Raw genomic sequence first — 17,040 nt, forward strand, 5'->3', positions numbered from 1 at the left:
GACCTTCAAAGCTTTGGTTTCTTAGCCTAGCCTACATGATAGGACATGAGCTCCCATCACCTCTTGGAGTGACATCTTGTGATCTGGTCTCCCAGGGGATGGTGAAGCATCTGCAGATTCAACCCAAGGATTTGGATGACTACATCGAACAGATGGAGAGAGTGTTGCGATGCTATGTCCGAAGACTACAGTGGCTTCTCTCGGGTCTGTCTATCCTACTGAAGAGTTGCTCCATTATTAACCATCTTGGCAAGAGTTATTATGCTCTTTGCTTTCAGAATTGGACCCCTGTGGCCCCAAAGTTGGGGGAAAACTAACTCCTTTGAACCATTTCAGGCCCATAGCATGTGCAAGGGAAGGGAGATTATGATGAAACACGTGTCTTGATGCAAGAATGTATGGGTGGGATTGGGGTTATGCCATAACCCAACCTTGCTCCAGACACTGTCCAAGAAGTACTCCATTGATGAGAAATTTTGGTTCCTTCATTTCAACCTCTGTAGAAATGATTGGGGTGTTGTCAGCTTGTCAAACATTCCAATGCCTGTTTTCAAGTTGCCATAAACAAGGGGATGGATCTGAAGGAGCAGTATAGTAGTTTAAAACCAGAAGTACATGCCACCCTTATCTTAAAAAGATTGTAGCTAGGCTATCGGATCTTCTGCCCTTGGGAAAATCCTTCATTGGAAAACGTGATTGATGACACCCAGCCTATGAACGTGCTTTGTTGGAGAATCTGATTTATGATACATCCAGGGGGGGAGCAGGGAAACAAGGTCACAAGTGACTGTAAATTACGTATGCCAGAGTTGGCTTCATTTAGGTTAATGCCAGCATGTTGCTCCTAATAAATCTTTTAAATTCTTTTGAAGCTTGGCCCGAGGCCCATGATTTAATTAGGGCAATTGCTGAAACCCTGACAGGTGTCAGATTTTGTAGGGCCCACTATATCTCCATTCCTCTGTAGCATTTGGGCCAGGATTGTAGCCTAGATTTGCCTTAAAAGTGCTGGAAGCTAAGAAGTCATGGAATCAACAATGACTTTCAAACCATACCTCAACAAACAATTCTCTTTCTTAGGCAGCCGCCGATTCTTTGGGGTCATCTTGGAAGCCAAAGTTTGCATTCTCATCGACACATCTGGTTCCATGGAGCTCTCCTTGGGTCTGGTTGCTAAAGAGCTCACCTCCCTTATCTGGGAACAGCTGAGGAAGAAGGCCACCAAGTAAGGAAGCTGCAGGGAAAGTAGCTTACCTCATTCCAGTGATAACCAGTCTCAGACTGGTAAGTTGTCCTCATAAGCAGAGTTCCCCTGACCGCACCCCCAAATTTCTCCCAAAGGGATAAAAGTTGAGCTCTCTATTTCTGTTGACGTATAAGAACTCCAATTGGTTGTAGGGCAACCCTGTATAGCTACAGCACTGGGGAAGTTTTGGAGGAAACATCAGTGAAGATAGTGGATCTGCTGAAGGTTCTGGTGGGAATTCTCAGACAAAGTCCTACTTGCAAGAAATAATTGACCTACTGGATGTGTTTGGAGTTGATTCCTGTTATTAAATTATATACACACAGAAGTCCTGATCACAGCAAGCTAAGGGGGCAGGTAATTCAGAGGGTGTAACCTAAGGTACCTGGTTTGGTCTTCAAAGATCTCAAAAATAGTTACCAAAATATTAATATTAAAATATTAACACGGTAGAAGATGTGATTTACATGACTAGAAAGAATACTAAGTCGATGCAACTTTAATCAAAGTTTTGTCATAACCTCAGTCAGTCCATTTTAGAATGTCAGCCCCCTACATATTACTCAACTAGGGTGGTCCTTGCTTAAAAGTAGTGGAATGTTGCAGAGATAATGAAAGGAAGACCACCTGATCTTCTCCACTGTGAGATTTAAAATTCTCGGTTTGAAATCAACAGGAGACTCCTGAATAATAAAACAGCTTTATTGAGCTTTTGCAAAAGTTGGACTCCTGTGTTCATATAGGTAGAGCTACAGAAGACATTTTACATAGGGATAATTGGTGTTTAAATATAGTTTCAGACACCCACGCCCAGTGACTGCCCCTTTCTGGTTTCACAATCTTTCCAGCAACTCAATCCCCTTGATCGTTGCTACACCCTACCATTATTAACTTTAGCATGACACCTGGTTTCTTGACTTGCAAACTATCTTCCTTTGACCTGCAAGCTAAGTTATGTTGACCTGCCAACTAAATTCCTTTCTGGAAATGCACTGTAAGACTTTTATAGCCTTGTTATTTCCTTACAGCTAACATTCTTACACAATTCCTTACATAATTTCTCATCAGGCATGTTTAGGTTATACAGAAGATAAATATGGCTTTACAATTGCTCTATTCTTCACAGGAATAATTCTCATTTCTCTCATCCACCCCCATAGAAATGTCAACAAATTGCCCGGGGAAGAAGTGTCAATTGTAATGATATAAACTGTTAATCACTTAGTTTACCTCAACATAATCCTCGCTGCAGTTTTGCTGATGTGGTTGTCTGATTGTCGCTTGGTGATAGATATCTTGCTTTCTCTCCAGGTTCAACCTCATCGCTTTTGCAGAAGAGGTCCAACTTTGGCAGGAGTGCCTTGTGGAGGCCACCGATGAAATGTGCCACGAGGCTGCCCAGTGGGTGTCCCTCTTTCAGGCTCATGGGAATACATCCATTCTGAAGGCTTTACAGGTTGGTTTCGTTGAACCAAAGCTTTGCGGTTCAACAGTGTTGCCGTAAACCCTGGAGCCAACGGCATAGAGCAGGGATTTCCAACTCTGGCAACGTTAAGACTTGTGGACTTCAACTCCCAGAATTCCTCAACCAGCCATGATGAGTTGAAGTCCACAAGTCTTAAAGTCACCGTGTCTGAGGATCCCAACATAGAGAATGGATTTTCCCTTCAAAACATTATAAGCGGGAGCTGCATTGGTTGCTGATTTGCTTCCAGGTGCAATTCAAGGGGCTGGTTGTCACCTTTAAAGCCCTTCATGGCTTGGGACCAGGTGATCTGTCAGGCAAGGAATGCTGTGGGTCCCATCCCTGAGGGAGATACCCCTGGTGGGACCCAGAAGAAGGGCCTTCTCCGTGGTGGCTCCCTCTTTCTGGAACACCATTCTCCCAGAGATTAGAATGGCCCCCATTCTAGCACCGAAGACCTGGTTCTGCCAGTAGGCCTGGGGAACTCAGAGCAGGATGGAGCCCATCAAATGGCTCGTGTGATGTGTTGTCGTCGGGGCAGAGTTGGGAGGTGATTATTTGTTTGTTTGTTTGTTTATTTATTTATTTATTTATTTTCCAGATTTTGTGCTATTGTACTGTATTAATTTATTTGATTCTTTTTGTTAGTTTTTATTGTTTTTCCATTTTAAATATGGTTTTACATTCTGTAAGCCGCCTTGAGTCGCCATGGGCGAATAGGCGGCAAAATAAATTCAATCAATCGATCGATCAATCAATGAATAAATCAGTCAATCTGCTATGGATTTTCTGGATTCCAGTGCTATTTTGAGGGAATATTCTAGTGGGAGTTTTTCTTAAGACTGTTGGAAAGGGAAACTCAACCATTTTGTACCTGATTTGTAGCACGAATATACTGGGAAGAATTATATTAGATAGGTTATCTATACCGTAAGGATTGAAGTTTGGGTTCTTGAAACTACAGATTCTACATTTCTACTTACAACTATTTGTTTGGTGCCATTCGAAGTTACAACGGTACTGAAAACAAGAGAGACATATGACCGTTTTTCACACTTAAGACTGTTGCAGAATCCCCAAGGGTCACGTGATCAAACTGTGCAACTGACTCGTATTTATGATGGTTGCAGTGTCCCAGGATCACTTGACCACCATTGGTGACCCCCCCAGCAAGCAAAGTCACTGGGGAAGCCAGATTCACTTAACGACTGTGTGACTGACTTAAGCACTGCAGTGATTCAGTTAATAACAGTGGCAAGAAAGGTTGTAAAAGGCCGCAAAGCTCACTGAACAACTTCCGCAGCAGCAGAAATTTTGGGCTCAGTCGTGGTCGTAAGCCGAGGACCACCTGTGCATTTTAAACCATGGACAAAATATGTCTTTCAACAGGTGGCTTACCAGGTTCCTACTATGATCATCACTGAATCTAGGTCTCTGATTGCCAGGACTTTCTTTAAAGCTTTTATCCAATCACAACTTAAATTGTGGTCATAAGTCAGTGATGGCGAACCTTTTTGCTGTGGCGTGCCGAAAGTACGCATGTGCCGGCACCTACAGTGCAATGCGCTCTGCACATGCGTGCACAACACACACACCCGCCCCCTTTCCCGAACTGCACATGCATGTGCTTCCCAGCTGATTTTCAGCCTGTTTGAGGCCGTTTTTGTCCTTCCGGAGGCAGCCTTGGGAGGCCGAAAAACAGCCCTTCTGAAAATACCGGAAGTGCCCGTTTTCAGTCTCCGGAGAGCCTCTGGAGCCCAAGGGAGGCCGTTTTCGCCCTGCCGGAGGCTTGAGGGAAGCCTCTGCAGCCTCGGGAGGCTGAAAAATGGGCCTTCCAGAAATACCGGAAGTGCCCGTTTTCAGTCTCCGGAGAGCCTCTGGAGCCCAAGGGAGGCCGTTTTCGCCCTCCTGGAGGCTCAAGGCAAGCCTCTGGAGCCTCAGGGGGCTGAAAATGGGCCTGTTTTGACACTTCCGGTTTTTCCGGAAGGCCCAGTTTTCAGCCTCCCGGGGTACAATCTGGCTTCCCCAGTGACTTTGCTTGCTGGGGGGGGGGTCACCAATGGCGGTCAAGTGATCCTGGGACACTGCAACCGTCATAAATACAAGTCACTTCCCTCAGGCCTCCAGCCTTAAACAGGCCGAAAATCACCTGAGAGGCCATGTGCATGCACAGTGCAGGTAAGTGGCTGGCGCTCACGTGCCTGCACACATGGCTCTGCCATAGGTTCACCATCACTGTCCTAAGTGCAGGTTTATCTGTTGGTCACGCAGATAAAATCTTATTTACTTCATTCAACAAGGCATTTCTCCTCAATGACCCAGTGAGTGAACTAAACATTTTAATCACAGCGTTGTCATGTCAAAGCTGGAGTGGTGTGGTGGCCTAGAGACAGAGCTCTTGCCTCACAATTAGGAGGCTGTGAGTTGGGTCCTAGGTAGGTATTTCTCTCTCTGGGCGCAATGAGAATCTATCTGTTGAACAAAACTCCGCATTGGCAACAGGAAAGGCATCCAGTCAGTAAACATTCTGCTAGCCCCATTCAGTTGCCCAGATTCCACCCCGCGAGGGATTATGGGGGTCATTAAAAGATGATGATTGTAGTGTCTAATCTCTGGTTTAATTCAAGGTATGTTTGTTGTCATTTTCAGAGAGCACTTAGTCTAGAAAATGTAGAAGCCCTGTACATTTTGACCGATGGAAAACCTGACACCAGTTGCAACTTAATTCTCAAAGAAATCGAAGCACTTACGAAGAGTCACGCCGTTAGCATCCACACCATTTCTTTCAATTGCACAGACAGGTAACTCTCGCTTGGCTTCCCAAAGTGATTTTTCAAATTGAACCCTGGGCCAATATAATTTTTTAAAAAAGGGGTTCTGCAGCAGGGCCAATTTAGCAAGCGGCCAACTTCTCTGAGTCTTCCTGACCCTTGGAACTTAACGTTGAGGACTGAACTCAAACGACTCCCAGATTGGGACCTTCTCCTTTTTTGTCTTCAATAGAGGGGCCAATGACTTTCTCAAGAAACTCGCCTTCCAGACCGGTGGACGCTACCATCGTTGCCATGGAGATGTGGATGGACAGTTGGCCGCACACCAACTGCTTTCGCAAGGCTTTAAAGATGAAGAGGTACCTCTCCTTGACCCAACTCAGAATCTGTGAGCTAATCTTCCTTCCCAATAATTTTACAATGAAGTCCCTGCAATCCACTGTGCAACACCCACAAGATTAGATTATGATTAGACCACTTACCGTCAATCAGTGTTTTTTCCTCAACCTTGGTGATCTGCTGGTTGGGAAATTCTGGAAGTTGAAATCCACACAACTTCAAGTTGTCAAGATTGAAAAACGTTGCATTAGAACAGGGGTCTTCAAACTTCACAGCTTTAAGACTTGTGGACTTCAACTCCCAGAATTCCTCCTCCTCCAGTCATGTTAGCTCAGGAATTCTGGGAGTTGAAGTCCACAAGTCTTAAACTTGCCAAGTTTGAAGACCCTTGCATTAGAAGTTAGTCAGGACCTTGGACAGCGCAAAGTCTTAACAGACCCTTGTTGCTTCAACCATTTTCATTCATTCATTCATTCGATTTATTTATTAAATTAATGTGCTTCCCATCCTATCCAGAGATGACTCTGGGTGGCTCACAAACATTAAAACCACTACAGATTATATTGTTTATGGAGATACTCAATGATCTAGCTCATGGGTGTCCCAAAAGTGTTTTTTCAAAAGGCAACTGGACTTTTTTTTTCCTTGATTTTTTTTTTCCTTGAAGACATTTTGCTTCTCATGCGAGAAGCTTCTTCAGTTCTGAAGAACTGAAGAAGCTTCTTGGATGAGAAGTGAAACGTCTTCAAGGAAAAACGAAGAAAGTCCAGTTGCCTTTTGGAAAAGTACTTTTGGAGTACAAATTATATTATTACTTGTCTAGCAGTTTCATTTCTGGCAGTGATGGCCTCTCTACGATTCTTATTCTCCCATCTCATTCATCCTTACATACCATCTTCATTAAAGTTACCGTATTTATCGGCGTATAACACGCACTTTTTCCCCCCTGAAAATAGGGGGCAAATGATGTATGCGTGTTATACGCCGATATAATGTTAAGAAGCCTTCGGTGAATGCTGCTGGGATCGGGGATCAAGGACACAAATGAAAGAAGGGGAGGGAGGAAGCAACCGAAGCCTGTCCTTCTCTTTGGGTCAGCTCTCTCAGTCGCTCTCTCGCTCCTCCACCAGCACAGGAAGAAACTGCTTCAAAGAAGCGGGGGGCTTTTCCTGTCCCTGCAGCTTCCCTGAAGCGCCCGTTTCTCCCCCACCCCCACCCCGCCCGCCCGCCCGCAGTGCTCCGTTCTGCCTGCCTGCCTGCCTTCGTTAATGGTTGAATCGGAACAGCTTCGGCTGAGTAAAAGAGGCGAATAGTTATTATTCTCAGCCGAAGCTGCTCCCAAACAACCAGAAACTAAGGCAGGCAGGCAGGCAGGCAGAATGGGACACTGTGTGGATTGAAGCGCCGCGCGGGTGGGAGTGGGGGTGAAATTTCCCTCTTAAAATGAAGATGCGTGTTATACGCCTGTGCGTGTTATACGCCGATAAATACGGTACCTTTTCCGCTTTGAATTATTCCTAGTCAGTTTGTACAGGGCTTCAGACAGGTAGCCCTCGAGTTATGACTGCAATCGGGGCCAGCATTTCCCAATTGTAAGTCATGACGGTCGTAAGTTGATGCGCCCCCATTAACTGGACCTGGTCTTACAACCGTCTTTATGGCAGTCATTGAGCGAATCACACATCATAAGTCTGAATCACGTGGCTGCAATAGCGAATTTCATTCTCCCAAATCGAAGGGAGGGGGTTTTTTTTTAACCAAAAACTGGCCCAAAAAAGAGAGAAGAATTTCAAACCACGGCTAGATGACTGTATATGATACTGCAACCAGTAGCAGGCATTGCCAGGGCCTGAAATGACCAACAGGGAACAGCATGATATTTTATAATGACTGGAAGTGCTTTATGTTGATGCCAAAGGGTTATTAAGTAAGGTCATTATTATTAAGGAAGGTGTTAAATCAAAGATTGTCTATATATAGCCAGAAAGATATTATCAGGACAGATTTCCTGCTTCCTACGTTTCTAGCAGATGTTCCCAAGGAAGAGGGATGTTCTTTGACCTTTGTTTTCTTTAATGATCAATTGATCTTCACTTAAACAAAACGAAACAAAACCTACATTCTTGGTTGGTTGGGTTTTTTTCTACCCAGGATCCTGTTTTCCCCTTGTTCGAAGGAGACGATTTGAAGAAGCTTGTCGAAGAAATAGACAAAGCCAGGAAATATTTAACACAGGCAAAGATATTTAGGTGACTGTCTAATATTTGGATTTGTCCATTTCCCTTCTCCTTGTTTTTTCGTTTGAAGGGTTGGTGGTTTCTTGCTTGCTCTTTTGGGACAGGTTTCCATTTTCCTTTAATTATATTTTGGAGAGGGGGAAAACCTCTCAGGGTATTTGCTATTGCATAAAATGAGCAGGAGATGAAAGCAAATCATAGATAATAATGCAATCTTTTTGTATCTTTCTTTTTACTAGATCACTTTTAGAAAAGAAGAAGAGCCATCCCCCTTAATACAATTGCTTCCAGGTAGAATGTACATATGTTTGCTTGTTGATCTTTTGTGCTGAATAGCTGGGTGTTTTTTCAGAAAGATATCTACTCCAAATATGTGAAAACTGTCAAAAACACTAACAGTGGCCATAAACACAAGTAATCCGTGACATGATCACAACTGAGCCCCAAATTTTCTGTTGCTAAGAGGCATTTGTTAAGTGAACGTTGCCCTGTTTTATGACCTTCCTTACCACCATTGTTAAGTGAATCACCGGAGGTGTTAAATTAGTCACCTAGTTGTGAAGTGAATCTGGCTTCCCCATTGACTTTGCTTGTCAGAAGGTCACAACAGGGGAATCATCTGAATTTTGATCATGTGACTGTGGGAATGTTTCAATGGTCATAAGTGTGAAAAGCAAGTCCCTTTTTTTCAGTGCTGTTGTAACTTTGAATGGCTGTAAGCTGAGGACTACCTATACTTTATTCTCACCCAGACAGAATCAAGATGAATGATCTTACGGGTGAATTACACCAGAGGTTGTCTTTTTTAAATTAAAATCTTACTCTCTTGTCATTCTTTCCACAGATCCAGCAAAGGAGTTTAATTTTAATTTTTATTGTCCTAAACTGCTGCTATAATATCCCAGTTGGCAAATCTTCCTCCATTCACGCGAGAATTCTAGATTGAAAACAAAGAAACTTGAAAAAAAGCTTTCTACTTTTCTCGTTCTTTATATGATCTGGAAAATAATCGCATTTCACACCACCCCAATCTCGATACAGCCTCTCTTCCCTTCTTCACCGCCCCCTGAATGATGGATCCTGGGTGATCTTATTAATCTGGGGATCCATTTACAATCTTTTAAGCTTTGCCAAATGCAATTAGAACGGGCTGCTCACACTTCACGGTCATTTTATAACTTTGCTTATGGAGTGAACACTTTTTGAAGGTGAAAAAGGTTGTCCCCCCCAGAAGCTGTTTTTTTTTGGGGGGGGAGGCGAAAAAACTTCATTTCCCACAGTTCCCATTGTCTTCTGGATTTGGGGCTGGCTCGTTTCTGTGAAACTCAAAAAGGAGACCGAGAGGTAAGATGAGATCTCTTCAAATGGAAACTCCAAATTGCTGATCAAGATCAACATTCCTGGAAATATTGGATGATGCTGATTCCATCATCCCGCGTCAGATGTCCAGTGAAAAAGATTAATGAAAACATCTATGGAGATTCTCCATTATCCAGGTCATGGTTGTCCCAAAGGCAACTGGAGTGTCTTTGTTTTTCCTTGAAGGCGTTTCACTTTTTGTTCAAGAAGCTTCTTCAGTTCTTCTTCATCCACTTCAGTTTGGTTCAGTTCTTCTCATCCAAGAAGATTCTTTCTTCAGCTTCTTGGATGAGAAGAACTAAACTGAACTGAAGTCTTGGGATGGAGAACTGAAGAAGCTTCTTGGATGAGAAGCAAAACGTCTTCAAGGAAAAAACAAAGAAAGTCCAGTTGGCTTTTGAAAAAGCACTTTTGGGATTGGTGAGAACGTGTGTTGCAAAGTACCATCTAAGGCTAAGCTGTTACACTGTGTGGTGCAGTGGATAAACAGAACTCAAAAAACGAGGTATATGTTACTGTCTAAGAAACAAAAAAACTGATTTTTTTTTTGAAATTCTGCCAGTGTGCCAGCCTAGAACTATACTTCTTGACTAAAAAGGAAGAATAAATCAACTGCTCCATCACCACGTTTCTTTTGGAAAGATGGAAAGAACATTTCAAATGTCATGATCCTTTCAGTGTCAATAAACTTGACAGAAGAGTTCTCCTGGAAAATAAGTTTGATTTAATCCTTTTTTTCCCCCTTTATGTTTGCTTCTTCACTTCGTCCCCCTCTGAGCTCCCCATCACCACCAATTGACCTAGGGTTAGATTAACCTAGCTTTAAAAATTGGTCCCCCAATGTCAACCCTTCGACGTAGCTGTGCCCAAGAAACCAAAATCATAAATATTTAAACCATAAATGAACCTTGTCATCTTCTTCTTTTGAAAAGCAGCCCGCACTGATTTCTAACCCCTCGTTTGACTTCTTCACCATTTTGTCCAGGTAGCACTGTTGTGTAGGAAAGTTACTCAATTAACAATCATGATAAAGAAAAGCTCATCATGCTAAAATGATCACCTGTGCTAATAGTTGCATCCAGGGAAGAGGGATGATGTCCAAACATAGGGATGACTAAGACAGCAACTGTGGCCACATCCATTTTCTACATCCATTGCACCATCCATATATGAAAGGGAAAGAAATTCTATCCACACAATCACAGCTGCCATCTTGATTGTTTTTCACCCACAGCGCCCATATTTGCTACATTTCTCTTTATCGGATAATAGTTGGTTGCTGCTCTTTCAAGAAACAGAGTTTGCTAGTTTTCATCCAGTCACCTCAGTCTTGTAGGTCAAATTATCGGCCATGAAGATTGGCCTACAATCTTCAAATTAATTGCTACTTATGCTACCCTGGCATTTCCTATAACCTGAACATCTTCAAATTAATTGCTATTTATGCTCCATTGATTGTATGCAGGTGTCATGTGGCCCCATCAGACTTCAACGTGCCTGCTTTAATTACATTGTTGGCAACCCAACACATCATGCATCAGCAGTACAATTCACATCATATGGTCCTGTACAGATTGATTTATGATGGTTCATAATTATCCAATCAATGGGCTGAAAGACAATGGATGATGGGTAGATGTCATTTTCAAAATACAACTCAAAGTCAAGTTGAAGGTTACAAACCATTGCCTTGAATGGGTATTTAGTACTGCTACTACCGGTACTTCCATGGTGGAAGGATTGGTCAGTGACATCACCATTGCCCATAGGACAACCAGTCAGGGGCTCTTTTTGTGTCCCCCTGAACTTGCCCATCAAAGTGGTACCCATTTTTCCTACCTAAGAGACAAATAAAGGACAATATGAGAATAATTTTAAACATTTTGGAATACTATGAAGCACATCCTGAAAAACAAATGGCATTGATATTTTTATATGCACAGAAGGCCTTCGACAATGTGAACTGGCAATTTATGTTGACACATATAGAAGAAAGGGAGTTTGGAGAAAGGTTTATTAATATGATTAAGACAATATATTGCAAACAATATGCAAAGGTAATGGTTAATGGAGAATTGACGGGGAAAAAACATATTGAGAAATGACACTGCTGTGTCACCATTGTTGTTTGTATTAACATTAGAAGTATTAAATAGAAATATTAGGAAAGACGAGATAAAAGGGATGGAAATAAGAAAAAAGGAGCATAAATTACAGGCATTTGCAGATGATTTCGTTTTTATATTAGAAGAGCCTCTAGGAACAGGACCAAGCTAATAAACAAAATAGAGGAATATGGGAAAATGACTGGATTAAAAATAAACAAAGGGAAAACTAAGATATTGGTAAAAAATATGACAGAGAAACAGAAAAAAAGAATTGATAAAGAGTATAGATATTCAGATAGTAAAGAAAGTTAAATATTTAGGAATTCAGTTGATGGCAAAATGTGGAACAATTAAAGAAGATAATTATTATAAACTTACCAAATTAAAACCAAGTTGGAAAAATGGGGTAATATGCAGGAAGAATAGTGGCGATTAAGATGAACATATTACCAAAAGTGCTGTATTTGTTTCAAACAATTCCGATAAAATTGGGGAAAAATATTTTGAAGATATTAATAAAATAGTATTGAAATATATATGGCAAGGGAAGAAAGCAAGATTTACCGTATTTGCCGGCGTATAAGACGACTGGGCGTATAAGACGACCCCCAACATTTCCACTCAAAATATAGAGTTTGTTATATACTCGCCGTATAAGACTACCCCTCTTCCACACACCTTCCACTTTTGCACTTTTTTTTTTTTTTTTTGACGCCTTTTCTGCTTTGGACAATTTTGAAATGAGCTAATCCAATTTTGAACCAAGAATATGCCAATAGCTATGGAGTTTAGAAATGAGTTTTAAAAATATTTTTCATTGCTTACCATTAAGCGTAAAATATGTTGTAAATAAAATGAGAACACAGGAAACGTTCTCTTCTCAATACAGCTGATCTCTCTCTCTCTCTCTCTCTCACACACACACACACACACCAAAAACCCGGACACTGAAAAGGCTGCCAAGGAACAGTATATTCAATGCCTTCTCTTTAATCAAGAAACAAGGAATTCCTTAGAATCTTTTTTTTTCCCCAAGTGGCCCTCTTTAAAAAAAAAAAATGGAGGTAACACTTTCATTCAAAAAGTCTTCCAGTATCTGGAGTCGCTCAGACATATTGAAGTGAGGCAGGAGAGTAAGTGAAATTTGAAATGATCCAGCTACAGTTTTCTTCCCCTCCCGCCCGAAGGCCATTATCTCCACATCAAAACGAACGAGGGAGGCAAAGAAGCCAAACACGCTAAAAAGGATCTCTTTATTTTCCTACACAAGGTCACACCTACTTTTCCGCATTCAAAGGACAACCTCTCCTCACCACCACCACACACACACACACACCCCAATACCCGCAAACAATGTTCTGGGCATTAATCACCATTGCTACATTAACCTGGTAAATTTATACCCTGCCTCCCCAGTGTTGCTTTTGACGGCAGGATTTCACACAGCGGGGCGCTCGCTCGCTCTCTTCTCCGCTCTCCCACCGTTCGCACATGTTGGAAGCACCGTAAAACCTGATAACCCACCCGGGGCTCCCCCATCCTTAACCTACAGCCGCCCGCATGCAAAACCTGCGTGCAAAAAAAAAAAGAAAAAGAAAAGTACACCGCACGTGAGGATCTTCGAATCCTCTCCTCCCCACACCGCTAAGGAAGGAAGAGGGGAAAGGTTTGCAGCGCGTGGCAGTGACACCCGCCACACACACACACACACACACACACACACACCGCTCCCCCCAGCCTCCCCTCCCGGCTGCAACTCAAGCTCGAAGTGGGAGTCGGGGTCCTCCCGGCGTATAAGACGACCCCCACTTGGAGGCATGTTTTTCAGGGCAAAAAAGTCGTCTTATACGCCGGCAAATACGGTAACATAAAAAATGCTACAGGATGCAAGAACTAGAGGAGATTTGGGTTACATAATTGGAAAATATATTATCAGGCCATGGTATTAACCTAGATGAAAGAATGGATAACACTGAGGAATAAAAGATTAACATTAATTTGCAAATGGGTTGGCATGCATTTTTGTGGTACAGGAGAAGCAAAATACATGGGTACTTTCAAAGACATATGGTCAGGAATGCATTGTTACAAGCATGGGAAAAAACTAGAGAACAACATTATATGAAGATACCAGTCTGGTTGTCAACAGTGGAAGCATGTATACATCCAAATGTTTATAAAATGGGAATTATTGCCAGATACAAAGATATTTTAAATGAAAAGAGTGAGTTCAAAACAAAACAACAATTGAATGAACAAGGGTTGGAAATTCATTGGTATTCATATATGCAAATACAATCAAGATATGAAAAAGATATTAAAGCTGAAGATATTTATAAGGAGTTGACAGAGTTAGATAAAATATTAACAGGAATGGAAGATAAGCTGATTAAAAGATTATATTGTTATTTGTTAGGTATTAAATTAGAAGAAGAACAAGTTAAAGAAACAATGATAGCATGGACAAAAAATTTGGATATACTATATAACTAGATAAATGGCAGAAACTATAAACTAACAATATCGACAGCATATAAAGAAAACTTGTATAACATGTTTTATAGTTGGCACTTTGCATCAGCAAAATAAGCTAAGATGTTTAAAGATAAATCAGCCAAATACTGGAAGTGTCACCAAACACCGGGAACATACTACCATATGTGGGGGTCTTGTATAAATCCTAAAAGATATTGGACAAAAATACACACAAGGTTGGAAAAAATGATTAAACAACATATAGACTTGAAACCTGAAATATTTTTATTAGGAATGGTACCTGAAGGTAACAGCAAAAAAAAACCTATATTTAATTATATATGTGTTAGCAGCAGCTAGAATTGTATTTGCTCAGAATTTGAAAAGCAAAACGATACCGACAGAAAATAAAATAATTGAGAAAATATTTGTGCAGAAATGAATAGACTAACATTGGTAATGAAAGAAAAAGAAGAAACAGAATATTATATGGTCTGGGATTTATTTTATCAATGGTTAGAAAATAAAACTAATATGAATTAGATGAATATATAAAGTAATAAGGTTGTCAAAAATGTATACTAGAGAATACTTATAAGAAAATGTGATTATTGTGATATTGGTAAGAAAAGTATTAATTATAATTGTAAGCACAAGAAATATGTACCTAGTCGACACACGGTTGAAATGGAATAGAATTATTGTATATAAAATAAAAAAACTTTTTGGAAAAAAAAACAAAAAGTGGTACCCATTTATCTACTTGCAGTTGCCTGCTTTCAGGTTGCTGAGTCGGCAAGAGATGGAGTATGTGATGGAAGCTCACCCACACTGCAGCAGCAACGGGTCTCAAACATGATCCTGCTGATTGTCAGCCCAGCGTTCTAACCAGAGGTGGTATTCAGCAGGTTCTGACCAGTTCTGGAGAACCAGTAGCAGAAATTTTGAGTAGTTCGGAGAACCGGCAAATACCACCTCTGACTAGAGATTTTACAGTATCCTTCCCCTGCCACACCCACTAAGTTATGCTCACAGAACCGGTAGTAAAAAAATTTGAATCCCACCACTGGTTCTAACCTTGTGAGCTCCCACACTCTTATGGGTAATCAGAAAATAGATAGATAGATAGATAGATGATTGATAGATAGATAGATAGATAGATGATAGATAGATAGATAGATAGATAGATAGATAGATAGATAGATAGATAGAAGAAAGAAAGAAAGAAAAGAAAGAAAGAAAGAAAGAAAGAAAGAAAGAAAGAAAGAAAGAAAGAAAGAAAGAAAGAAAGAAAGAAAGAAAGAAAAGAAGAAACATGACAAGTTACCCAGTAAGAGGATTACATATTCACAAAATTTTTGTTTCACTGCTTTCGAAAATTACAAGATTTGGGGCAAAGTGCCAAGCATGGTAACCCAATGTTCCTTACTTGTTCTGGCACTTTAGTTCTTCTGCATAATTATTCTTATCCAGGACATAAATTTACCAAGATGATGTATGTAATCGGAATGCCATAAAACGTCCAGGATGAGTGATGAAACACTTGCCACTGTTTTGGCTCCGGAGCGTGGTCACGAACACCAATAGTATCAATCCAACATAGCTTGCTTACCCTTAAAGGGTGCTGCTATAAAAGGTAAGAGTTTTCCCCAGAGTTTCTCTCAAGTCCTTGGTGATTTTGAAAAATCAGTTCCAAGAATCCACAACGAAGGAAACACTACTGGATTGTTGAAGGCACCACCTATAGGCTAAAGGTAACGATAATGATTTAGGATTAAGCTATTCTTACATATTTTTTAATGCATGGCACTGGGGATGCAGGCAGGTCCTGAAACTGGGGGGGGGGGGGAGAGGCAAGATCATAAGGTTTCTAGAGTTTTTTTCTTAATTAAGTCACAAAACCAAAATTAAGCAGATGGTTTATACCCCAAGCCTTAAAATGGCAAGTTTATTTCTCTTTTTACCAGCTACAAAACTCTTAGTAACCCATTCTAAAGATTTGGTAGACAGAACAAGAATTCCACATTTTAAAAAAAGTACCAAATGGGAGGGTTTTTTTTTCCTTTTCTTCTGGACCTGCATTTGTTCTCCAAATTGTTCTGAGGACACAAATCTTAATATAATACGCATTTCTAATTTATATGCTGCTTCTCCTGCGTCCCAAATTCCTAGTTCAGTTCCTACTTATTCTTCTAGAAGATGCACAGAAAAACTCTCCTTAATTATTATTTTTTAAAGTTTTTTTTAATTTTTAAACACAAACATACACATACAAAAACATAAAAAACATAAAATCCTCTTCCATTTTATATACATATAGTGTGTCAGTTGGTTTACGTATCTTTTGTGCTATACTTTTGTAGTCATTTACTCACAATTTATATCAGTCTTCACATTGTCAAACTAACGTATGTTTATATATTTATCAGTTATTAATCATCCATGACTAAACTATTTATTCCATTGTTTTATACAAGATGTTCCAAGTTTTATCTTAAAATTTATGTTATACTTTCAACCAGTGGTTATATATATTTATATTATGTTTTATATCAATCTATTAGATTTCTATCACAAAATTATCTAGTCTATTATATTACCGTGCCTTTTTATCCAACTATTGATAAAACAAATCCCATATCATATAAAATTGCTTATCTTCTTGCTCTCTAATTTCAAGTGTCAGTTTACTCATTTCAGCACAGTCCATAATTTTTTTGATAACTTCCTCCTGCATAGGTATTTTGTCATTTTTCCAGTTCTTCGCAAATACAATTCTAGCCGCTGCTAAAACATTTACAAGTACTCTCCTTAATTAATTTGCATAGTTCCATTCTCAGACTAAAGTAATAGTGTTTTAAGATAACAGACCTCCTTCAGGTTTTCTGATGCTGTCATTATGTCCATCGACCCTGCTGTTGACCGAGCTCTTCTTCTCATTCATTCCCAGCATCAAAGGCCTTTTAAAATAGCTGCGTCTTCTCATAATAGATTCCACATTGGATAATTTCAGCTTGAAAACTACAAGAATCTACTCACA

The 17,040-nt window shown here is 40.5% G+C and overlaps 1 protein-coding gene across 3 annotated transcripts in view; it reads left to right on the forward strand.

Moving 5' to 3' along the window:
* Nucleotides 1-10,367, forward strand: part of VWA3A (von Willebrand factor A domain containing 3A) — a 39,429-nt gene extending 29,062 nt beyond the window's left edge. For 2 of the 3 annotated variants that reach the window (XM_087942183.1, XM_087942182.1), the window contains exons 26-33: nucleotides 96-204; nucleotides 1,081-1,225; nucleotides 2,558-2,702; nucleotides 5,361-5,512; nucleotides 5,715-5,841; nucleotides 7,973-8,070; nucleotides 8,298-8,349; nucleotides 8,903-10,367. In XM_087942183.1, the coding sequence (XP_087798309.1) occupies nucleotides 96-204; nucleotides 1,081-1,225; nucleotides 2,558-2,702; nucleotides 5,361-5,512; nucleotides 5,715-5,841; nucleotides 7,973-8,070; nucleotides 8,298-8,334 (813 nt within the window). In that variant the 3' untranslated portion in view covers nucleotides 8,335-8,349; nucleotides 8,903-10,367. Of the gene's footprint in view, nucleotides 1-95; nucleotides 205-1,080; nucleotides 1,285-2,557; nucleotides 2,703-5,360; nucleotides 5,513-5,714; nucleotides 5,842-7,972; nucleotides 8,071-8,297; nucleotides 8,350-8,902 lie in introns of those variants that run through there. The other variant, XR_015745181.1, reaches the window with a different exon arrangement.
* Nucleotides 10,368-17,040: the final 6,673 nt, after the last annotated feature.

The sequence above is a fragment of the Notechis scutatus genome, chromosome 12 (genome assembly GCF_049901735.1).
Source record: "Notechis scutatus isolate UNSWTSFEM ecotype Mainland chromosome 12, rNotScu1.2, whole genome shotgun sequence".
NCBI classification, from domain to species: Eukaryota; Metazoa; Chordata; class Lepidosauria; order Squamata; family Elapidae; genus Notechis; species Notechis scutatus.